The sequence below is a fragment of the Vanessa cardui genome, chromosome 10 (assembly GCF_905220365.1).
Source record: "Vanessa cardui chromosome 10, ilVanCard2.1, whole genome shotgun sequence".
NCBI lineage: Eukaryota > Metazoa > Arthropoda > Insecta > Lepidoptera > Nymphalidae > Vanessa > Vanessa cardui.
The window spans coordinates 2,340,370-2,366,007 of NC_061132.1; the positions used below are offsets into that span (position 1 = coordinate 2,340,370).

Genomic DNA, 25,638 nt, shown 5'->3' on the forward strand with positions numbered 1-25,638 from the left:
TGATACTAGCAGTTGGCCGCTTTGTTGGCTTGGAAGTTGAATATATTTACAGATTAACTTCAAATAATGCGTTTTTTTAAGACATTTTTATACCACATTGGTGTGTATTTTACCCTTTAAGGTAGAATATTCAGAAATGCTTAAAAACATAGCTAGTCATTTTCAAAATCTTCAAAATAAAGTTTCATTTTACTAACTTAAAATTACGTATATTATAAACGTCAAACCCCTATTTCTCTCCTTAAGGGGTAGAAAATTCTTTTTTCTACCCATTAAGAGAACTGTCTACTCAATAAAACGATCCTGCTCACCAAATTTCATGGCCCTGACTTTAATACGTTTGAGTTGCCAATGATGAATCAGTTATTTACGACATTTTTTTATAAAAATAGATAATTAAAAAACTGAATGTATGGATTAATAGCTTTACTTATAACTACCACAAGTAGCCCAACAACAACAACAACAACAACAGCCTGTAAATTCCCACTGCTGGGCTAAAGGAGAGCTCTCCCTTTGAGGAGAAGGTTTGGAACATATTCCACCAAGCTGTTCCAATGCGGGTTTATTGTAGCAAAAGTAAAGCAAAAAAAAGCTAGTAGCCCTACTAATGAATTATTCTGAAACATTAGGAAATATATTTTCAAAGTGGTTGAAGCCAAATGTTTTTGTTATTTAATAAAATTCTGGGGGTAAGAAATTGATGTTTATTACCCACGACTACCGAAATAGTTAACGGGAATTGCTGTGTTTTCTTTTTATGACAAATCAGTGTTTATAACATCTGATGAACTTACTAATATTAAAAACGAGACAATAACTGTCAATCTGTAACTTTCTTACGAGTAAAGCACTAATTATAATCAAATTAAATTCGGTACGAAGCGAGCTTGTATCCCCTTGCCTTGAGTTAAGACATAAGCTACGTTATACTGACACCTGACACCCAACTCCTAAATCTGGAGCAAGAAGGAACAAATATTTTAGAAATAAGGTCAAATAAATGTTACCTTAGTCCTGACGTCTGAATAGTTTGACTTCTTTTCCGATAATGTGAAATCATTTGACTCTTATTAAACAATGTATTTTAGAAGCGATTTAAAATAATTTAGTCACATTAATAGCTTTGGGACAAATGTGTATTTATCAACGCTCTGTCGCTTTGCTAAATTGTCAACATTACTCTAAATATTGCCACAAAAAATATAATTCACATGTATATTGTTAATATTATTCATCGCATTCGTGACTTGCTATGGTTAATATATGCAAGCGATTATGGTTCCTTTCCCTTGGTGATATGTCCTACTATCCCTTGGAGGATTTTATTTAATTTAAAGTACATGTGTTGCTGGTTATTTTTTATTTGGATCATATATGAATTGTATGATGGATTGGATCATATATAAGGTGCTGTAAAGCGATGTAGATCAGTTCGATTTGGGTGATCTAAAAATTCAAAATGAAATTCCTTGCAATGATTCTGGCCATTATGGCAATAGTCTTCGCTGTGGTGGTAAGTAGTTTTTACATATCTTATTATTCTTTTTTTTCTTAATGTATCCTTATAATGGCACGTCTTGAGGCTAAGATCGAATCTCATGTTGTCATACATAATTCTGATGTTTCGTCGCCTATGCCATATACTTCGTTGCTATATATTATCATATTTCTTTCTTTCAATGACATTGAATTTTAATGTAATTTCTACAGTCCCGTGACGACGCGAGAAGTGTAACCTAGTATTTATAAATAGTTCATTTTAATTTTAGACTATAACTATTTATTAGTAGGTATGTCTTTTGATTAAAATGATTATGATCAATGTTATATCTGGTGGTGGTCGGACCACTAGTTATCAATACCAGAAGACGTTATAATTAAATAAATCTTTGTTTTAAAGGGTGGTATGAATATAGTCCCAAATGCTGGTATCAAGGGAAACCGTGAGTCAGCTGGCTGTGGAGGTGGTCCTCCTCCACCACCACCACCTGCACCTACCAGTGAGTACCATTTTGAGTTTATTATGAATTTTTAAAAGTATTAATTTGAAAAACAATCTCATGGTTAAATTAATTATGGCTACAAATCTGAACCGGTCGTAAAGAAGCGTGAAAAATTCAACTTGGATCCTGATTATAAACGAGATAATTTCTGGGATCTTTGAGAAAATAAATTGGTGTTCGATGAGAACAATTAGTTTAGCCAGTGTAACTACAGGCACAAGGGACATAACATAGTTCCCAAGGTTGGTGGTACATTGACGATGTAAGGAATAGTACATATTTCTTACAGCGTAATGACGCTGTAAGAAATATGGTCGCCATCACCCATAGATAATGATCTATGGGTGATGGCGACCACTATGGGTGATATGCTCGTCCGCCAACCTATACCATAAAAAAATGAAGAGTTTTTGAATCGTCAATATTTTAACACTAGCCTTTTGGAAAGCCTTCAGCAATTAAAAAAACGGCATGCAAGTAGCATTATTGCTCTTTTCAAATAAACAAATTTTCACAATCAGTGTTCGATCAGTCCTGTGACGGAATACGACGTAACCCTAAATCCAATGTTCTTTTTCTAAAAAGTATTATTTTAATGAAAATTGTTAATTATATATTAATTCAGTCTTAATAAACATTTTAAATGTAAATTGTTAAATCAGAATTTATCGTCGAATAAATCATGTGACATTTTATTAACAAATATATAATTCTATTCTAATTTACAACTGTCGAAATACAATATCCACTTATAAAAAAAGTATATGTCGTCAAAAACAATTTCTCAAGTGGCGGCATTTAAACAACCCCGAGAACAGCCGTTGTCTATATGAAGCACTAGTATTTATGTATAGCTACAGATGTATGCCCCTTCCCTTATCTTCATTAACGGTAGAAGGTCATTTCTTTTGACAGGACAGGGACAGTGTAGACTTAAGACCAGACTTCCCGTATTCTTGTAGTAAAATTTTGCATTAATTTCAAGTATTATTAAGTCGTCGTCATCAAGTCTTACTGTCTCTGCCTGTATATTTTTCATTTATTTGCTTGGAATTGCATCTATTATTAAGAATTAAAAAATATATATATTAAAAAAATACTATTTAAATTTCATGGATTGGAAATAATATCTATTTTTATTTATTGGAGATTTGTAATAGCGACTTATTTCTTTACAGACAGCACCGGTTAGATGACAGGAACAAAAACAATACATCAACGGACGCGAAACACTGGCTATCTTGATTGCACTAATAAATCTATGCATTGATATATTTTGTTTCATTTACTAAACAGGAATAAGCAAAGTGGAAAAGATCCTGCCGTCAAAATTAAAATTTTAAATTTTCGTACAAGCGGTTTCTTAATAATGAAACAATTTCCTTTATATGTACGTACATATATAGGCATATATATAATAATAATAATAATTATTTATTTTAAAATTAAATATCAAAAAGAGAACGTTCCACTATTGGTCAAATGTATTTATCTCCTTAAGGAGAAGCAAAGTAGACAGCCTGTAAATATATCATTTCTGGTCTAAGGCCTCTATTTTAAGGCGAGAAGGATTGGCACTTATTTAAGGCAAGCTTGTTTAGTAGTAAGGCTTTGTCTAAAAACTCAGCTGGATAGGTACCACCCATTCATCAGGTATAAGGGGATGAAAAAATTGACCAATATCTATAAGCATTGGTACGTCTATCTAGCCATAGGCAAGTTTCTTCACTGTCTTTTATTTCAATGCCGAGAACGATTTAATTTGTAAGAACAAATTAGCAACATAAAATCGGGTTTTAGTTCACAATTTAACAAAAGAAAAAAGATCGCTTGCCCAAGTTTACTCGACCAGCGTAAGACCAGAAATAAACTGCTAGAAAAAAAATATTCCGAATTCTTTGTCTTGAAATAAATTTAGAATCTGAAGTATCTAAATAGGAGAAATTGTTTAGCAAGAAAAATACAATGTACATATTATTATGTTTAATTTAATTTCAATATGGCAAACGTACAAAAACTATAAAATTACAAAAGTCCCTTCTTCTTCATTGTGAAATTAAATTAACATTTTTGATTCATATTTCATATGTTATATCACAAAGGTTTAAAGTTAGATTTAAGTACATTTATTACGTTTAAGGTCATGGAAAAATAAAATTATTTACATTACTCCAGATAAATCTAGCAAAAAAAATATATTGTACTAATTTTAGAAGAATTTAAATATCAAAATTAGTTCGAAAACTAAATTTATATCTTAAGTACCTTGATGTAAAATGTAATATAAACATAAAAAAATATTGTTCAAGATCAGATCAAAAACTACACTCTTCTTAATTTCAATTAGATTTGCAAACTCTGCAGGGTTCTGAGATCCTTTGAAAAGTTGTACAATTCAAACATCATCAACCTAATCTAAATACAGGTTCATTTGTGATGCCACCGGTTGAAGTTCTTGGTGTTTCATTATCGAGGCTCCTATATGTATATTACCTCATTAGTATAACCTAGTAGATGTTTTTTGTTAATCGTGTCTAGAATAATCTGTTACAGAATTGGCAAAACTAATATTAAAGGGTCTTATCTAAGGTCTCGCTGACAGTACATCATTATCCAAAGTCCTGTTAGTGTATAATTTTATCTACTGTCCGAGTTCTTGCAAGTGTTGCTTTTCTTCTTCTTCTCTCTGGAGTGCTTCCCGTTCTGCTGCGATGCGTGCGTGCTGTTCCGCGATCACCCTGAAGAGCTGCGTGTGCTTCGCTGCTGCTGCTGCAACTGCTGCTGATTGTCGGGGCACTGTTGTTTCTGGAAAATTTATACGGCTAATTGAGCGCAAAAATCTTTGCATCATAACGACCACAGTATGACTAACCAAAAAAACCGTCTCGCTTTCTTATGGATAGCAAAATTATCTACTACGAAGTATGATCCAAAATATTTTGTTAGTCAAAGTAATATGCACAAGCAAATTTCCGATTAGTAAGTATCAATACTTACAGATCGTCTAAAAAAAAAAGGTAGCCTGAAAATATTTATTGTAGTGGTGTTCAATTAAAAGAAAAAATGAGTTTCAGCCTTATCTAACGTAAGTTTAAGGTACTTTATATTAGATAAAGTGTCATTTCCATATAAGTATATTGTATTTTATAATAAAGGCATACAAAATGTTTTGTCTTAAGATATAAAAATTACATATGAAAACTTTATATATTAAAAGCTGTACCAGAGATAACGATACTAAATTATTTAAAGTTTCTCAACATTTACCATCAGGGAATGGGTGGTGGGCGTGTTCTTCAGCAATCTTAGCGTAGAGTTCGAAGTGGCGATCCTTAGCTTTAGCGACTGACGCTGAGTCAGCTGGGTGTTCCGGCGGTACATCGCTCAGAACCGGGTGGAAGCCATCCCTGTCAGCCACGTAGTCCACCGTGCGGACTTGATGGCGAGGGTCCACGTAGGAATAGGTGCCTGGAAATTAATATAAATTGGTGACATTAAAAACTACGTTGAATTGTTATAATTTTATATTACGAGAATATTATAGAAAAGATTTCCAGATCCCAATTAGCATATGTTCAATAAGGATCATGTCTTATGAAATTTTTATCATCAGTAATAAGCCCAAATCAATCCATATTTTTAAGCGTGCATGCAAGAAGTATTTTTATGTTCTCTTGTTTAAACAGGCTGCGAATAATTTATACATAGCAAACATATTATATATATATTTATTTTAGGAAGTAAGCTTGTAATATAATATCTACTCATGTCTGACGCGTTACCCTTTTTATAAAGGAGTATCATTCTTGATTCAACCTATTTCACGGGTACTTTTTGCTCTTGCTGGATTTTATTAAGATTCGAAGGAGGTCTACCAGGTACGCAATTTTCTCATTTGAGAACTTTATTGAGGATATCATCATGTCATCATGATCATGTCCCGGACTTTTTTCCTGCCTAGGCCTGTCTATTTGTCTTATTATCTCATGTGCTTCAGGGTTTGAATGGCGATGACGTTGTTGTATTTCCTATTTGATTTTGATGTGATTTTTTTTGCTATTATAGTTGTGGAAACTGTTGAGGTAGTCTAGGGCGGTGTTCACCTTTATGCATTAGGTATTTCAAGTTACTTGTAGGTTATGTAGGTATACCGAATTGTAACTCCCATGCTTTGACGTAAAATACCATATTAGTGCCTTGTACGAAAATCCTGTATGTTATTATGATGTATGTAGTCCATTCAATAGTTTTTGTGAACGAGTAATAACATCCATACATCTTTTCAATTTTACAATTATAATATTAGTAGAGTTTTATAAAGAATCATTATTTGAAGATATACCTCTGACTACACCACTGCCGTCGCTCACTTCAGCGTGCTGACGGTCCGTGTGTCCTGGGTACCTGCCGGCCGTGTACGAGAAAGCATACGGCTTTGGTGGCGGAGGCTCCGTGATGATCTCGGGCTCCAGGTGGGAGACGTCGCAGCTAGAGAGCGCTACGCTCGATATAACGAGCATCACTTTGATCAGCATCTGAAAACACCAGAACATATAATTAGTGAAAATAAAAAAATAAAAAACTATATTTCATTGCGTATTTTCCGACTATACTAAAGTTGTATTATTGAATATGTCACTAAATAGACAGTTAACAGAAAAATCCATGCAATTCCGATCAGTGAATCTGATCATTTACGATTAATTTAATAAAGTATAATCTTTATTGAATAAACCTACTTTAATAAAGATTGATCCGAGATAGGCCAGTGCTTGTGCTTAATTTATGTTAAATCCGCTCCTTAATAGGAGACGAGGCCTTAGCTCAGCAGTGGGAAATATACGGACTGTTACTTTATTTTACTTTACTCTACCACCGAGAGGATAATTAAGTGCCCAACTTATCACAGAAGTTGACGAGCGATTCTGATAATGCCTAAAACATTTATCGTTAATATTATAATCCTTTAAGTGGATGTTGTTTCCGTTAATATAGCGTCACTTGTTTATTATCAAAGTTCATTAACGCATTACATATTAACATATATATGTGCCTTTGAATATTAAAAACATCTATTTTGTTTGAGTTATGTTTTGTTTTTTATAATGTGGCGATTATTATAGGCCGTTTTGAATCTTGTAAAGGCGTAGACATTTTTTTTCTTTACTATTAATAAAGCATTAAAAATATCGAGTTATATAATATGAAAATTTATTGGTTTTATTTAATTATAAATTTAAAACATCGCATTCATATTAATATCGTCATTTCAAACCAGCCATTTTTTAAATAGATTATTTGAATCTGTTTGTTTGATACAGCCTTCTTATAGTTTATAAGACCTTCGCTAAACAATAGAATATTAAAATACAAAGTTAATAAATAAGCTCGTCATAAAAAGGGGAATAACCGAATTCATTCAGTTACCGGACTATGAGAGACAACAGGAATGTAGAAGATCCATAGAGAGTGAAACTTGTTCCAGCGACCTTTGTTACGGTTGCGTCACGCGCGGTGTCCATGCGTCACGCTTACATCGGGACATATTTGAAAATTAAAATGATCTAATGTTTAAAAAAAAGTAAAGTTAACTGTTAATGCCCCATGGCTGGGAAAATAAAGTTTGGATCTTGGAAACATTTTTCAGAATTCCATCTACAAGTTTTCTCAAGCTTCTCAATCATCGGCTAAAATTTACATATTGTAACCACTACGACATAAGGTTGATTTGTTTTGAGTCAGTTTGAAAATAAAATTAAGGTCTAAATTCGTCACTAGGCAAAGTTGTATACAATTAGAGGGATTAGGGATGTTCCACCTACCCACATAATATATAACCGCTATTTACTTTGTTGATTTTGTGTCTCAATACGCTAAACGTCTCACTAAGGTTCAAACCTTAGGTAGAACCAGATACACTTTTTTGCCATAAAATCTTAAATTCTGCACTTTGAAAATTTTATTACAATCGCAAGCAATTACTTGAAACACACGCAAACGGTTGGTCTAATATGAAATAAGACTTGAGTATATCCTGTCTTCAGTCGATATGTCTCCTAAATAGATATACAGTTTATTCGAAATCGCCTAGACTTGCTAAACGTATGGTCACTGCAAACGAAGCTAATTGCTGGGGTCACACGTTCACGACCGAAGCGCTGCTAACATCCGGATCTTAATGTCAAATCCTCTTGAAAAAACAATTAATGAGCTAAATTGACCTTATTCGTCTCTCAATGTAACTTAAATTTATATTCATTTTATTAAAAATATATGATTGTTAATATATTTTAAATATATATATATACATGTATGTGTTTATTGTATACACACACACATATAAATCAATTTTATTTATTTTCTAGATTTACCTATGACATCATAGTCATGTCGAATATATTCTAAGATATCATCACGGATTCACGATTTGCATACATTATTTTTATAATCTGTTTTAATAACAACATCATAATTTTTGTATATACATGTTTTGATGAACTCATCTAGATGAGCAAATTTTATTTAGCCAATGAATGTTCTTGCTTTTCTACTAATACAATTTACATTATTAAAACTCACTGTAACGATAAAATAACGATACTTTAATATTTAGACATAAGTTTGTAAATATTGTCATCGATACAGATGGAAAATAAAACAGGCTTAAATATGGAACCCTGTGGAACTCCGCAGACTTGTACAGGTAACACATATCTAACTGGATAGTCCATGCTCAAATATCATTGAAATTGTTTAGAAAGACAGGTGACCTATTAAAGACCCATTATATCTCGATAGGAAGATTGACTAAGGGAAGCCTTCAAAGTCAGTTCAAAAATCCGACAAATTTATAATGGAGATTACATACAAATTTAATTCATACAGTTGTAGTTGGTTTTGACTTAAAAAATATTTGTTTGGTAGACTTTTAAAAAGAATGGTAGAATATATATTTGCTAACTTAAATCAATGTCTAGATAGTTTACGCAAACATATAACTTAAGTGTGATGCTTGCAATACTTTTCATACTCAAGCCTCACCTTGATCGGACACTCACTTTTCTCTACTCTTGACCGAGATCGGGATTTGGTTTCAAACTGGTCCAATTATCTAGTTTAAACTTTATCGAAATCATCTTGTAAAATGCACAGGTAATTTTAGAAATCATTGTTTCTGAATGAGTTACACTGTTTGTTCAATCGTTGATAGTTAAATCAATCGTTGATATTTTATATATATATTTAGTTATTATAATGACATAGGTGCAATTATACCATCTGATTGTACGTGGTTATACTTATATAAAGGCATAGATATTTTAGTAAAATGAATCAATATTTGCGATGATAATAAATCACTGTCGATAGCCACTGCATGTATTATGTCAGCTCTTGTATCCGTAATTGCATTTAATGAGAAGATGGTACCTATTCAGGCAGTTCTGCTCAAAACCTTACCACTAGTTTCGGTAAAAGCAACCTTAAAACTGATCGTATGGGAATCATAATCGAATGTGAAAATTTCGGGATTACTTTAAATTAAAGGAGCTCGTAATTGGTAGTATTGATAAGGTAAGGCGTAAGGCTGGGAATTTTTAAGCTCTGGTTATCAAATACCTAGCTAATATTAAAACAAGAAAATCAAATGACCTTGAAATATAAGATACAAAATTTAGTTTTTTATCTTTATTAATTAATATTATGGTAGCTTTGGTACAATCAGACATAAAAGATTTAAAAAATGACAATTTTATAACACACAACAGGATATAAAGATGGCGCTCATTTAAATCTTTTTGTTTCGACGTTTTTCATAAAAGACTATCGAAAATAAAAAACTAGAAAGGAATGAAGTAAGACAAGTTTAATGTAACCAATTTACGCGAGTGACCTCAAAGTGACCTTTAGATGGCGCCGGTATATTACGTAGCTAGCTTAATCGATATGTGCACGGTCTTTGGAAATAGATACGTTGGTCCTTGAAAACTTTATGGGAACTAGGACTGATATAAATTCGCGTCTTGCCTTCAATTCAGATATTGGAATGTTGTAGACAGTTCCGGACAGTGTATTATCACTTATTGTTTCCACTAATATAAGACCTTTCGAATCTGGATTGCCTGACTGAAGATTGTACAGAAATTTATCGATATTTCCAAAATATATATTTTTTGAATCTCGAAAAAAAAAACAAATCAAAATATACTTCATTCAAACAGGCTTTTACAAGCACATTTTCTATCTGTGAATGAAGCTATAACCGATTCGGAGAGTAGATTCTACCGAGAAGAACCGGTAAGAACATTAAATAAAAAAAAATATGTTAGTTATATAACATATCCTGCCTGGCAGTCAACAGCTATTAAGATTATACAACCATCAAAATGTACACCAAAAAAATATTAGTTGTTGAGATCCTGGTCTGTTTATTGATTGGTTTCAATCTTTATCTTTTATCTAGAATATTTAAATGTGGAGAGTATATAACGTACGCACGTAAAAAGGGAGGTATTTTTATATATATCATATATCTCGATAGGAGATATATGATATATATAAAAATAAAGGCTCGTTTTTATTCGTATGTTTATTTAATTAATGTATCTTTTCGTGGCATCAAGGCTTTAATAAAAAAAAGGTTATTTAAAAATATTCCAGTTATTACGTTTAAAATTATTCAAAAATAAAAATCTACTATTTGTAGTATAATTTATTAGTTGAAACTTTGTCAAATTAATGACTAAATCTAAATATTATACATGCTTGCACGTTTTTTGTCTAAACTGAAATCACAACCGAGAAGTATAAGGACCTTTTCTAAAAGTTCTAATAAGGTATTTATTTTATATATTTCCTAAAGAATATTGCATATTCCCAAATATGACTTACAGTCTAATAAAGTATTGCATTTTAAATTCTTATTTATTATAAGATAGCGATATTTTTTTAAATGTTTGAACACGATAACCAGACAAAAAGTATTTGCAATACAGCAATACATAATGTTATTATCATTACTTAATCAAAATAATTTGTAATGTCATTTAATGAGAGCGGCACTTTAACGGTATCATTGAGTAATACAGATTTTATTTGTGGCGTAACGCATTGGAGATATTACCAGTTGTATCTATCTATCTCTATCTATCTTTGTAAATCCAGATGACCCAATAGATACAGCGATAATATTATCCAACTATAGACTAGACTAGCGATTCGCCCCGGCTTCGTACGGATGCAATACTGATACTAAATATACATAATCTTCTTATTTACCAGATCACATTAGAAACTTCTGAAATTGTTAGTGTTTCATTACTATATTGTCCATGTGATGTATACAAAAACCTTGCTCACGAATCATTCTATCTATTAAAAAAAACGCATCAAAATCCGTTGCGTAATTTTAAAAATCTAAGCATACATAGCGACAGGCAGAAGTAAGCGACTTTGTTTTATATGTTGTAATAGAATAATAATAATAAAATAATTATAATACAACCCGTATTATAATTATTTCCATGAGTTTAATTCGAATTAATTCGTGCTTGTCGGTAAAGGCTATCGTAAAGAAATTCGTTTCAGTGAATTAGAGAATGACGCAGTATGTTCTCATTATGAGATTAGATCTCTGTTCAATATCCATTGCCTGTTATGTACATTAATTAAACATTATATTCGATTGGTAATTATAAATAAGAATAAAGCACTATATTTTGACTCGTGTAAAATAGAGCGCAGTCTGTAAGCGTGGGAATTTATTTTCGAACACACACATAGGTATTTTACAATAATACATTTGCATTTTTCGGTGTATCGTACGCATCCCCTGAAATACTTAGTTGCTTTTTGTCGATGCAACGAATAAATTATATTTTCATTGCGCATTCACAACGTAGGATTTATAAAAATACATTTAAATACGAGCAATGTAATTAGCTATGAGGTTGTCACTCGCAAAATCAATCTTAAATTGTTTTTTAGCAAAGGGTGCGGTCCGAGTGCAATAAGATGCCTAATATACCTAATGATTTTTAGATTTTCAACTGCTTTTTATGCTTCTGAATAAATAATTATTATTTTGAGAATATTTTAGACACATTAAATAATCACTTACTAATATTTAATAAATAAAAATAACGGAAGCATATATTAATTATATTGTTTTTTTTTTTCATTTCACTATTAAATAAACACAAAAAAATATTACAATTTGACAATTATTACGATAACAGCGATATGAAAAAAATATCTAACACAAATTTTTTTATATAAATTACAATCAGAAGCAGAAAAAAGTAATCATACATTTACAAAAAAATAAAAAAAAATGTTTGGTGTTATGGGGGATAAAAAATCTTTGTCTTGGTTAAACAAGTCAATGACACAAGAAAATGTTTTTTATGAAATAATTCAATTAAAATTATTTTATAGTAGGTATATAAAAATAAAGGGGTTGGGCCGTTGACGGGATCTGGTCATAAAAGGTACTAAGCATCAATACACAGAGGAATGTATATCAACATTTTTGTTTAGCGCTATGTACTAACTAATGTTTTAATAAAGCAGTTAAATATTTAAGAATTAAGCAGACTAACGTCATCAACATCATGAGCAATGGTATGAGTTACCGTTCGTTTTAAATTTAGAAAAAAAAAAATTAGGCAACTGTGAGGCAGCAAATCCTCCACAAAACAGCAGCTCCAAAGCAGTAAAACTCTCCAGTTAAGTCAACCGAGAAATATAATAATACTTTGGAACATAATTTTAAAAATATATGACGATACAGTGACTTTGATTAAATGATAGAGCCGCGTAGTTTTTTCTATATGATCTGTTAGACCAGCATGCATCAGTTACTACTGTGATCACAGGTATTTCGTTAATGTCTACTGCGACGTCTAGTAACACTAAATCATATATTATGTATAACATTAATCGTACAGGTTTTTAGACTTACAGTGTATTGTAAGATAAGCAGAAACCTGTTTTAATCCAGCATAATCAGTACCTTTCGACATAAAACCAGACACAGCAGTCTCATTTATATTCAGGTTTCCACAATTTTCATCCTCACAATTTTGTATTTCTAATTCGACATTACAAATTTTGCACATTAATATTTAAGATTTTACAGAGGTAAATTCAGAATGCAAATCCTTTTTTTTTCTTTTTAAAGTTGAAGATGCTTGAAATCATTTATCCAAATGCCGAATTGCGATTTGTGATTTTCCGTAATTGCTCGTAAAAGTGTACCTAAAGGGGCGCAACTTTATCTCAATGCCCCAAGTCATCCACACCTGCATGTGGTGCACCCTGATCTACGAGGCCCTGGCGACCGATTGATGGTGGTATGAACATCTAAAACAGCGTAAATAAGTGATACAGACATAGTCACCTATGCGTGAACGCCCTGCGATTTCTAGCCCGAACCTTTGAGGTCTCTGCGAAGTCCGAAGCGAGGGAGAGGACAAAATCTCTTAGATTCGGGTCCTCTTATGAACTTCAGGGAGGGAAACCAACAATCTCAAGGCGGGACCGGGTTTCTGGTGCATAAGGACCTCATTAATAACTTCAATACAAATGGGATATTTACCATATTTTTTATGTTTATTAGATGCAGCTCCATATTTGGACATTATCTACGAATGTCTTGTGTGCATGAGTCTCATGATAAAAATAGCCATGTTAATTTTAAATCTCATTAATAACGTTGTCGAAATCTCCAGTGAGTTGACAGGGGTTGCGTACTTCTTCAAAGTTGTACAGGTTACGCACCCAACAAGACACCTTCAGATGATGAAGAGGATAATATGTACCAAGGCATATCAGGAGTGGAACTTCCTAGAAAAAGAGGAGCAATCTGAATTCATTCTTTAAGAAACAGCCCAACGGAAGTGGACAGGGCAAAGCCCCGATGCAATGACCAAAAATTAGATAGATTTCATCATAATGGACAAGCGACGGATACTAAGAGATGTCTCTTTGGTCACCGGGTTTAATACCGGAAGTGATCACCAACTCGTACGAGGCACTCTGGATATTCGTTTCAAGCTCGAACGTGCCTATTTGATGAAGTCTACGTTTAGACCTAACATGCTTCAAGCCGGAGATAGCAACCGATTCGCTGCCTTGGAAGCCACAAACGACGTTGACCAGAAACTTGAACAAGTGGTAGGAATTCTGCGAGATGAAGGCAAGAAATTCCATCAGCAGAGACTCTGCAGCTCATGCAGGAGCGACGAGGTAACCATCTACTTCATCAGATCAGGCTCAGACAAACTACAAAATCACGAGACTTGTGCAACATGATCTCCACAACTCGAATATCCATTCCAGCGAACGGGCGATCGAGCTACGCGTTGCATCTTACAAATTTTTCGATATTTATGACCAAAAATAAAAATTAAAACAAAAATTGTTGCTGAGTTTTGACTTTTTTGATCGATATTTTCATAACGATGACGACGATGATGACGATAACGACGAACGCGAAAATGATTAAGATATCTTTGTAGAGCACAAAAAAAGGTACAAAAAAGGTTCTCGTAAAAATTTTCGAATCTGATTGCCGAGTTAATGCCGGGAACGAATTTTACCATTTTTTCAAGATGGCGGCCTTAGCGCCCCGAAATTCACGGCCTTTCATTGTCATTTATTTGCTTTTTTTCGACGAAATGACTGCACTAATAAGCAACGATAAGTAAAACGTTAACCGATTAGCAATCATACTTGCTCAGTTCATCTGATTCCTTGAAAAGTAAAAATTAACAATTGCGTCCCACGACACTCGGGCCCCACCCTTATGTTCGCTTGTCTATGTGTGCGTAGACGTTTCGCGTAATTATAATGTCCGGCTCGAAATAAAATTGACGTGCTCTCACCTTGAGCTCTGGGGAGGGACTGAAGATTTATTGACAGCGATGTCGAATAAAAAATCAAATCCGTCAAATGATTTTCTCCTTACTAAAATGTATGGACGACGAATGCAAAAAATTAAGCAATATTTAAATAAAAAATACTAAAATATTGTGTAATATAATAAAAATTTAATGTGGTACACTTATTATTTACACTTTTGAGACCCTTTTTAAGCAAAAATACATGAATAAACTAGCAGCTAAATAACTCAGTAAAGCTAAATAAAAAAGGTCGATTTCAGTGTTTGGAGTCATGTTGGCGCTGAATATGCTAGGTTATTGATGTATATTTTAGATATATTATGATGTGAAACTTGAGACATATCTATTAAGATACTGCATGTAATTTTTTATCCATATTCGATGCTCCAGTTTTCAGATATTTAAAAACTAGTAAGTGCTATTTTAGCGTTCCGTAAGGACGGCCGCCTTAAGATTCGTTTGACTTATTGTATACGATTATATATACAGATATTTACTGTCTGATATGTCCGTACTATAGATATATATGTAACATAGAGCAGCCTGTATATGTCCAGCTGCTTAAGACCTTACTTTGTTGATACAATGTTGTTAGGTGTTTACATGGTTCTCATTACTACACGTAATTTTTCTCATGATGTCTTTCTTTACCGCCGAATAGTAATCTATATTAATATTATAAATGTGAAAGTAACTCTGTCTGTCTGATTGTCACTCTTTCGCGACTAAATCGCTTATCTGAATTTGATGAATTGGTATGAAGCTAACTCGAACTCCAAGAAAGGACATGGGCTACTTTAGTGTCTGACCCACAAAACTCGAGCGAAGCTGCTGGCGACTACTAGTAGTGTTAAACATTCTCAACAAATTGAGCTCATGAAAATTCAGTGGCGCTTGCTCTTTTTTGTATTCAGAATTATCGTTAAAGAACTCCGTCTAAAATTTAAAGTTATATACATTATAACATCCTTGGTTGTAGGGCTATGTGCAAGCCCGTCTGGGTAGGTACGCACTCATTAGTTATTCTACCGCCAAATAACAATACTCAGTATTGTTGTGTTCCGGTTTGAAGGGCGAATGAGCCAGTGTAACTACAGACACAAGGGATATAACATCTTAGTTCCCAAGGTTGGTGGCACATTGACGATGTAAGTTATAGTTTAGTTTTCTTACAGCCTCATTGTCTATGGACGATGGTGACCACTTACCATCAGGTGGCCCATATGCTCGTCCACCAACCTAGTCCATAAAAAAACTGTAGAAATTGCCATGAAGAGGCTCATAGAGCCATCTTACATTATGTAAACAAAAATAAACAAAGCCTACCCAAAAATGGGACTCAGTCCTAGGAAGTGGTACGATCAACCTTGGCGTATCATCATTATTATCATATAATTGGCTGATAATATATGGAAACATTCGTGATGACACATGACAATGTTATTGTTATATGATACTGTGGGCGTAACAATTGATTATGTTGGATCATAATTGGAATTGGGCGTTGCTGATAACTTTATTAGGTTTGGACGTAATTCTACCAATGTTGTCAAACCACATCACATTATTGTGGATTCTATATTTAAATTAATTTTTTAGTATTTGTTATAGACTCATGTTATTTAATTGTTGATTATTACAGCACAACCCACCTCATGTTTTATTAGCTATCCTAACCTACACCGTTGTTTGCATGGAATAGATCGCTATGTAGAGATAAGGTTGCCGAAATTGTACGCCTCTTTTATTAAAGTTGGGTCTATGTTGTATTTATCTATTTACTCTGTGTTTTGTATAATATTATTATGTTGTATATTAATTACTTTTAATATAATATAACAAAATATTCGTTTTTAAGTACGCGTTTGTGAATTGTTTTTTTTAATTGAAAAGCTTTGTATAGTATCTGTTGGCATCTATAGATTTTTGGCAGTCAACCATCAAGTTACAATACTTGGCGCACCTGTCGCATAGATCTCGCTCGTAGTATAGTTATATAGTATAGTTGGCTCGCTTTTTATTAACATGTATAATGAATTCAATTATTACAAATCTGCTAAAATGTGGACGTTGTGATTTTTTTTATTTTATTTATTTAGGTTTACCAACAGTTGTTTACACTGAATATAACACGTAAAACATTTAGAATATATACATAGAATAGCGTAACAACTAATTATAGGTAAACACCGCTTGTACACATAAAAAGTAAAATGTGATAACCCATCTTTATCAAGTCGACACATACTACGTGTCTTTTTCATATCTTCAATGCTGTTCTGATTTCTAGACTAGAAGAGACCTAACGCTCTTCATCTCATGGGTGTCTTAAGCACGAACTAAGATTATTATTAAAGAGAGTACTCGTATGTGTCTAATAAATAAAAATATATATGTTAAGGATTGCGGGTTTATATCCGGCCAAGAATCATTGAATTTGTGTTTATAATTCTTCTTGAGAAATGTTGCGAAGCGTTGTTCGTCTGGTTGGAATTTATTTTGCTGTCGGTAAGATCAGGTGGACCGTCAGCATAAAAAATCTGCCAAATTCCTTTATCAACTACTGTAAGTAGCTAACACACGCACCGATCTCCAATATATGAGACAAGGCAAAATCTTTATTTTTAAATTTATCATTATGCATTGTCTATGACTTAACATTTACGCTGAATCATATTAATGCCAGTTAATTCTTACTAATTACTGATCCCACGTTCATAAAGTGTGCGTTTTGTATATTTAATGTCAACATATTGTCAGTTGTAGGTGGTTTAAATATTGATTTTAATAACTACGAAGATGATTCACTTGCTATTATGTTAATACTTAAATGTTTTGATCATCCTATTTTAAATATGTTCAAGTTGGGTTTAAAAGTGGAAGTATAATGCGTGATATATTTGTAGTAGGGCTTTGTCTGCTTTGTTTGTCCGGGTATGTCTCACTAACTGTTTGTACCCAAACAGCAAGTATGGTTGTGTTCTAATTTGAAGGTCGCATGAGCTAGTAACTTTAGGTACAAGGGAAATATTATTTGATGACCTCCGTGGTCGAGTGGTGTGTACACTGGTTTTCATGGGTACGTCACTCCGAGGTCCTGAGTTCGATTCCCGGCCGAGTCAATGTAGATTATCATTACTTTTCTATCTTGTCTTGGGTCTGGGTGTTTGTGCTACCGTCGTTACTTCTGATTTTCCATAACATTAGTGTATAATTACTTACATTGGGATCAGAGTAATATATGTGATGTTGTCTCATATTTATTTATTATCTTAACTTCCAAGATTGGTGGATCATTGGTGATATAAATCCTTACGTCACCAATGTTTTAATATTTCTTACTTCACAACTGCATATGGGCGGTGGTGTAGACGTACCAGCAGGTGACAAATGTTCAATTGTAAAACCGTTACAAAAAAGTTGTGGCGGGCTATTTTGAATAGAAAAATAGAATATAATAGTTGCAGTAAAACCTTCAACCTAATATAAAAAACTCGCTGACATTCTCTCTGTTTGATACTCTATCGTGTATATTCAGTGCAACGCCTCATTGAATATAGATTTTGAATTTGAACAAGTACAGACAGGTGAACCATTTAGATATTTCCTTCCCACAGCATTGTACATCCACGCCATTCCCCATTACAACAATGCCATCTCGAGGTCTGTTGGATTACAAACAAAACAAATGAAAGTTTTACTTATGATAGCAAATTATATCGACGTGTGACTAGTGTTGCCACACGTCAGTTGCCTCACTAGTTACCCAACGTCATGGCTCACCGCAGATTTTCACATCACTATTTGTGCTTGTAATAAAAGATCAAAAATTATTGACCTTGTAATTGAAACGCTTGTAGGTAATACATCGTGTATCGACATGGATATTTTGACATATTTCTCGTGACCTCTAGTGTCGTGTTGCTTGCTGATTTGTAAAAAAATAATATGTTTCGTAGGTATTTTAATTGGTTATCCGTGTTGTTCTTCAATCTGAAGGTCGTTATAAAATCGCGTACTGATATTTCCGTGATAGGTTAATTGTTTGTTTGTTGCATAGTTAAGCCTACTATCCTTGGGAGCCCGTGAATCACGGCGAATGTTTTTATGGTGTTGCATATATAGGTCAAAGTTTCATCAATTACCTTCAAAAGGGATTGGTAAGATCAACACAAGTATTTGATGCTTTAATTATTGAATATGTTATCTTCCTGATCATCTGAAAAACAGTTCGTGCAGTATATGGTGTGTGCTAATACAGTTATTGAACTCCCATATTCAGAAACAGCTCAGGACAAACTCCTTTACGAACCTTACGAAGCAGCGGACACACCATACCAATTGCCAGACTTTGAACTGCAACTGAATTTGTTGTTCTGTTTTAGTCAGGAAATTCCTGACTAAAACACCTTAACTTTTCAAAGGACCACGGTTTGTCCCTGGTTTTGGAACTGTTCCATTTAAGACACTAGTGAAAACACCGACGTCCCAGCCAAATATGTCATTAAATATGGAATCTTTTATCGACTTTACGATTCTACATCATTACACAAAGTCAATTAATTTGTGCAGTGATGTGATTAATAACGATTATAAATTCAATTGCAATTTTACTTTCGACGCACGAACATTAATTTTATTGTATTTCATAGTCGCTACCGAGATTGGAAAGCACTCTATCACATTTCAAAGGCATACCAATTATGTAATTGTATAATTAGCATAATTACTTTCTTAATCGCGTTTACTTACTATTTACACTGTATATCTACAGACTCCTTCAGCATAAACCCTAACGAAGCCTTCTCGTGACCTTCAAATATTATAAAACTATACTTTTGTATGATTACTATGAAAATAGAAACAGTCATATAAATATATCGAAAATCTTATATAAATTAAAATATACCTTATTCTAACGTTTTTGGGCGTACCCAAAACAACTCGCCAATTTTTCTTCACGATCCGATGAACTGTTTAGAAATAATAGTAACAAACACACATACATTTTTATTCATATATCATGTGAATTATTTAAGTACAATCGTTATATAAAGTTAGTTGAGACGGTAAGACAAGATACTCTTTATCGTTTAGTAAATTTTGGAACAATCTCAACGTCCTTGCACAACAAATGCCATCTTAAACAGATCAGCCTGTGTTACGTAAGAAGCCTTGTTTCGTCTCCGTCGAATACACGTGTTCTGTTTTTAAATGAGAAACATGTTCGGAATTATTTGAATTTTGGTATGTTCTAGAATATATTTTAAGTGCACATATATTATAGAAAGACGTATCAGCCAAGTGACCATCCGTTGTACGATTACTTGATAAATTTCGATAGTAGACACTGGTACTGTCAGAAGTAAAAACTATTTCTAAGCCTATTGATGTTATTTAAATATTGTATTGACAAATGGGTCATCATTTGGCATAGTATAAAGGGGGCTATTTTGTTATGACATTAGCTAACTCATAATTTAAAAATGCCCAATTTTCATGTAATTTGTGTTTATATTTCACCTTTATGGCTTATAAAGGAAAAAATGAATCGAAAAATAAAACTAGCACTTGTTGACTGAAATTCTGATACATGTATATTCACGGACCAGTAATGAAGCTGGCTTGGTGGTAGAAGCTTTAGGCATTGTTTTAAGAGCAAAAGGAAGATGCCCAGAAGTGATTAAAGGGCTGTTACATGCTTAATGATCATCGCATCATTTAAATACATTGTACTATCAGTACTCGATTCAGGTATAGACTTATAAACTCTATACAGATTTGATAACCTTGTGACATCAATGTTGCGTCAATTATTAACATTTGTGACTATTTCTGAAAAGAACCAACGAGCGGAACGTGGCTATTATTTCATGATGGTAGCGGGTTCGAACCCAGGCAAGCACCGCTGAATTTTCATATGCTAAGTTTGAGTTTATAATTCTTCGCGATAGTAAAGTAAAACATCGCGAGGATAACTGCATGTGTCTGAAACTGCCATGCCAATGAAATTTTGCCACATGTGAATCAGGCAATCCGCTTTCCACCTTTAACCTAACCTAACCTTCTAAGGGAGAGGACCGCTTAGCCCAGCAGTGGGAAATTTACAAACCGCAGTGTTATATTCTATGATCTTCATGCGTTGAGAACTTGTATCCAGTCTTACTATTCTGGACAGTAGGTGTTCCTCCGAATTTAAAGTTGATCGAATTAACAAGAAAAAGGCATTAAAAAAATATAATCTACATATTACCGAATCAAGAACATTATTTTTATATTAAATATCTTGTTCGTGAATATTAAAGCAATACGAGAACCAACTCGATCAAAAATCCTAATTGATTTGATTGCTTCAAATCGGTTTTCTCTTTTTTTATTTGTTAATTATATAATAAAATACTTTTTTAATCGAATAAGCTACAGTCATCTTCAAAATCTGTCAGAGGAATTTGAAACCTAACATAACTGAATAAGGTCTATTTTATTTGGCTCGTCCTTGAGTGACCTTGAAGATTGATAGTGAAAATATTTGATAACAATTTTTTCGAGGAAAGGTCAACCGTTTTAAGCTCCGGTTCGTTGATGCTGTGAATTAACGATTGCATATTAATAACTAATTCGAATATTTCTGATGTGGAGTTTTGATAAATATTATGTGTATAGGCCTGTCGGTAAATCCCAGTACAGTAGAAGTATATTATATGCATACATAATATGTTAATTTTTCTATATTGTCGTAAGATGTAACATTAAGAAGGAACGTATTATTCAATAAACACTATGTGATTCTTGACTATTCTTGTTAGAATCTACATTTCGAACCGGTGGTAGCTACACTTAATTATAGTCTGTAAAGCGACGATACAAAAGTGCTTGTAAAAGCCTACTTGAATAAAGTATATATTTGCGTCGGAAACGCTTTAATAAATAAATAAATATGAGACAACATCACATACATTATTCTGATCCCAATGTAAGTAGCTAAAGCACTTGTGTTATGGAAAATCAGAAGTAACGACGGTACCACAAACACCCAGACCCAAGACGACATAGAAAACTAATGATAATCTATATCGACTCAGCCGGGAATCGAACCCAGGACCTCGGAGTGGCGTACCCATGAAAACCGGTGTACACCACTCGACCACGGAGGTCGTCGACGCTTAAGGCTGATTTAAGTTTAAAACTAAAATATTAACTATTATTTGTATACGATATTTAATAAAAAAAAATAGTATTTATCGCATACGGCGATGATGTTGAGTACGATTTCAATTCCCCAGTTTCCACAGGTATGATTATTCTGAAGGAATGTATACATAGTACATAATAAAGCTTGGCGCTGTACAATCTTAGATCGTTTAAACTACGCAACGGATTTTAAAGTAGGTTTCATCAATAAACATCCGTGATTTAAGAGGAAGTTTTATATGTATAATTCAGAGCCGAGATGGCCCAGTGGTTAGAACGCGTATATCTTAAGTGATGATTGCAGGTTCAACCTAGGCAAGCACCACCGAATTTTCATGTGATTTATTTGTGTTAATAAGTCATATCAAGTTCGGTGGTGAAGGAAAACGTCATAAGGAAATCTGCATGTGTCTAATTTTAACAAAATTCTCACATGCAGGTTTCCTCACGATGTTTTCCTTCACCGTCGAGCACGAGATGAATTATAAACAAATTAAACACATGAATATTCAGTGGTGCATGCCCGGGTTTGATCCCGCTTTCATCGGTTGAGATGCACGCGTTCTAACCACTGGGCAATCTCAGCTCTCTAGAATAGTATCAATGCCCAAACTCTGTTAAGAAATTACTAATATTCTATTTACCCCTCCTTTAAGCTTATCACTTGTGTGTCGAAGTGAGGACGATAACAGCCCAAAGGGTCAGGCACGATTCTACGACTTTTACATCGCTAGGCCTATAAACAATTGCACTACTGACGCTTCAATGTAATGAAAACAAAAAAAAATCGCATCTCTCTAGCTTTGTATAGCTGAGCCAGTGGTAACTTAACACTGAACGAGCTTAACTTACGATTCAGACGTGCAAATAAAATTCAACTTAAATAATTCCGAATAAGGCATAATATTCTACGAACGCTTTGTTAAAATATTTGACCGGGAAGTTTCATCAGTAGTTTAATATTACATGTGTTTTGAACTACTTCTATTCTGAGTTATAACAGTTATGTAAGTTAAACACGATTGCTGCAATTGTGTTATGTTTACTAATATGAATACTTATACTTTTTACGAAACGATGTTATCTATATTATTATATTGTAAAGAGGTAGAGATTTTATGTGTGTGTCTTCGGAACTAACGATCCAATTCTATTTTTTATTAATATTAGACACATGAATGTAACCTCAAGATATTGAAAGCTAAGCATGAGATTATTTATAAACAGAAATTAAACACATGTAAATTCAGTGGTGTTTGCCGGGATTTCAACTCGCAATCATCGCTTAAGATGCACGCGTATTAACCACTGGGCCATCTCTTTTACATGGCTACAATATTTCTTACTAAATGAACTCTTTAGCGTTATTAAATTCAAATCGAAATGGTAGATGTCGATATAATCGCTATCGAAGACAAACTCCTCATCTTATTCATAGTTAAACGCACTATATATAGAGTATATACAGCTCAGGACTTAGTTCCAGAAAGTAATAAGTTAATACAAATCATCAACTGACATAGAACATTTTGCATCGAGTAAATTTTCTTATGGCGAAATAACGAAACTTCCGCCGAAATGTAGGTTAAGTTTTATGATAATAAGCTTCGCTATAATCTAGGACTATACTTATAGCCCAGAAGGTATGGGCTATAAGTGTATTCAAGCTCTATCTAGAGCAAATCTACGAGTACTAAGTTATTAAGTAAGAAAATTGCGTAATTTTAATGCAACGCTTACAAATATCGACACTGTTAAGAATTTTGTTAAGAAATTTATAAAACAAAAGTTCATTCACCCTTTCGAAATACTATAAATATATTATGACACTAAGATTCGTACACGGATATATCTTATAATATAACTGGACAGATATATAAATAATAATAAACATATCTAGAATATAATTTTAAATTTAGAATTAAGTTTTTTTATATTAGTGACTTTTTTTAATTCGATAAAAAGTGAGCAACGAAAAAAAATCCCTGCTGCCAAAAAATGCCGTTTACTAATAAAATTAATTAAATAATATTCAATCACGAATGTTCTAATAACATCACATAAGCTGCACATAATACACACTATTACATAAACAATAGTAAATAAGTTTATTTACGTTATTTACTTGTGTAAATAACGTAAATAAACTCGTTAAAGAAATATACACTCACTTTGTTGGGGGGTGCACCGCGGTCGAAGTTACGCGACAGACTGCCGTGAAGGCTAACCGGTCGAAGAGTGAATGGTGCTGTGAGTGAATGATAGCTGAATGATTACCGATATACTTGATCTTAGAATTTATTACTGATAACTTGATTAGTAATTTCACTTGCAATGTTTTTGTGAGTATACATGGGCTCTCTATATTTATATCTCGTTTGGAATTGAAGATATACATATATGTATATGAGTGAATGAATTAATAAGCATTTTTGTTTTTATAGATTCAGCTTAATTAAATATGTAGTGACGGTTATATTGACTTCTCACCGCCGGTCTTATGGTTGAGTATTGTTGCCGTTCCAGTAGCTTTTGTTTTACTAATGCAATTTACTTTTTATTGCACATTTGCGTATAACTTGCGAGGTAATATCCACCGTTACTCGAATAATATTCGTATTATGCAATTCCTCTAATTTTCTTCGACCAAATCAACCCAACTATGTAGGACATATTAGTCAGTAGGTTTTGCAGCTTTCTTGGTTATAGAGGACTGGCGGGGCGACATCTTAAATTCTCTTTCGACCTTTCGATCATTATCTTGATCTTAAAAGTGGACCAAAGGTTAAAGGTTTGTTAAACGCACCCTATCAAATGCAAAAATAAACGCACGCGTGTTGAACAAATAATAGGTTGGGGAAAAAGTTTCTTCGTATTTTATATGAAAATTCAAAAAGTTTTTTTTATAGTTTATTTACATTTGACTAAAGTATGTAGGTGCCATTTTGTTCCATAACTTTTTGCCATCTTGTTGGTAGTGACATGATCCCATTGCTGTAAACATTTTGGGGCTTTTGATCGAAAAACTGCGACAAGTGGTTTTGGCAGTCCTCTCGTGATGTTAACCTGACACTGCCTAAGGAATTCTGCAGAGACCGAAACAGATGAAAATCTGAAGGTGCAAGGTCAGGACTATACGGCGGATGCATTAATACCTCCCAGCCAAACTCTCGTAATTTTTGTTGAGTGGCTAAAGATGTGTGAGGTCTAGCGTTGTCATGGTGAAAAACCACACCCCTTCTGTTGATTAATTCTGGCCGCTTTCTCTCAATTTCTTGCTTTAATCTCATCAATTGTTCGCAATACAGTTCTGAATCGATGGTCCTGCCGGGCGGTAACAGCTCATAATGAATGATGCCCTTCCAATCCCACCATACACACAGCATTACCTTGTTGCGAGTTAATCCGGGTTTTGCCACAGTCTGTGAAGCTTGACCGGCCTTTGACCACGATCTTTTTCGCACGTTCTTGTCGTATGTGATCCACTTTTCATCACCAGTTATCAGCTTCTTCAAAAATGGTTCGGTTTCATTACGTCG

The 25,638-nt window shown here is 33.5% G+C and overlaps 1 protein-coding gene and 1 long non-coding RNA gene across 2 annotated transcripts; one reads left to right on the forward strand and one right to left on the reverse strand.

Annotated features, from left to right (window-relative positions):
- Positions 1-1,414: 1,414 nt before the first annotated feature.
- Positions 1,415-3,278, forward strand: LOC124532978. Its single transcript, XR_006966676.1, has 3 exons — positions 1,415-1,516; positions 1,904-2,003; positions 3,185-3,278. It is a non-coding gene; the product is annotated as an uncharacterized LOC124532978 (long non-coding RNA).
- Positions 3,279-4,530: 1,252 nt separating this feature from the next.
- LOC124532977 (cuticle protein 18.6-like) lies at positions 4,531-24,358 on the reverse strand. The gene is made up of 4 exons (XM_047108118.1): positions 24,271-24,358; positions 6,349-6,541; positions 5,274-5,474; positions 4,531-4,811 (listed from the first exon to the last, which is right to left on the reverse strand). The coding sequence occupies exons 2-4, from the start codon at positions 6,539-6,541 to the stop codon at positions 4,648-4,650; spliced, it is 558 nt and encodes a 185-aa protein (XP_046964074.1). The 5' UTR covers positions 24,271-24,358; the 3' UTR covers positions 4,531-4,647.
- Positions 24,359-25,638: the final 1,280 nt, after the last annotated feature.

Coding starts and splice junctions, on each gene's coding strand:
- LOC124532977 (XM_047108118.1), bottom strand. CDS start 6,541: ATGCTGATCAAAGTGATGCTCGTTATATCGAGCGTAGCGCTCTCTAGC. Junction 5,475..6,348: donor CGGCAGTGGTGTAGTCAGAG/GTATATCTTCAA, acceptor ATTAATTTCCAG/GCACCTATTCCTACGTGGAC. Junction 4,812..5,273: donor CCACCACCCATTCCCTGATG/GTAAATGTTGAG, acceptor TAAATTTTCCAG/AAACAACAGTGCCCCGACAA.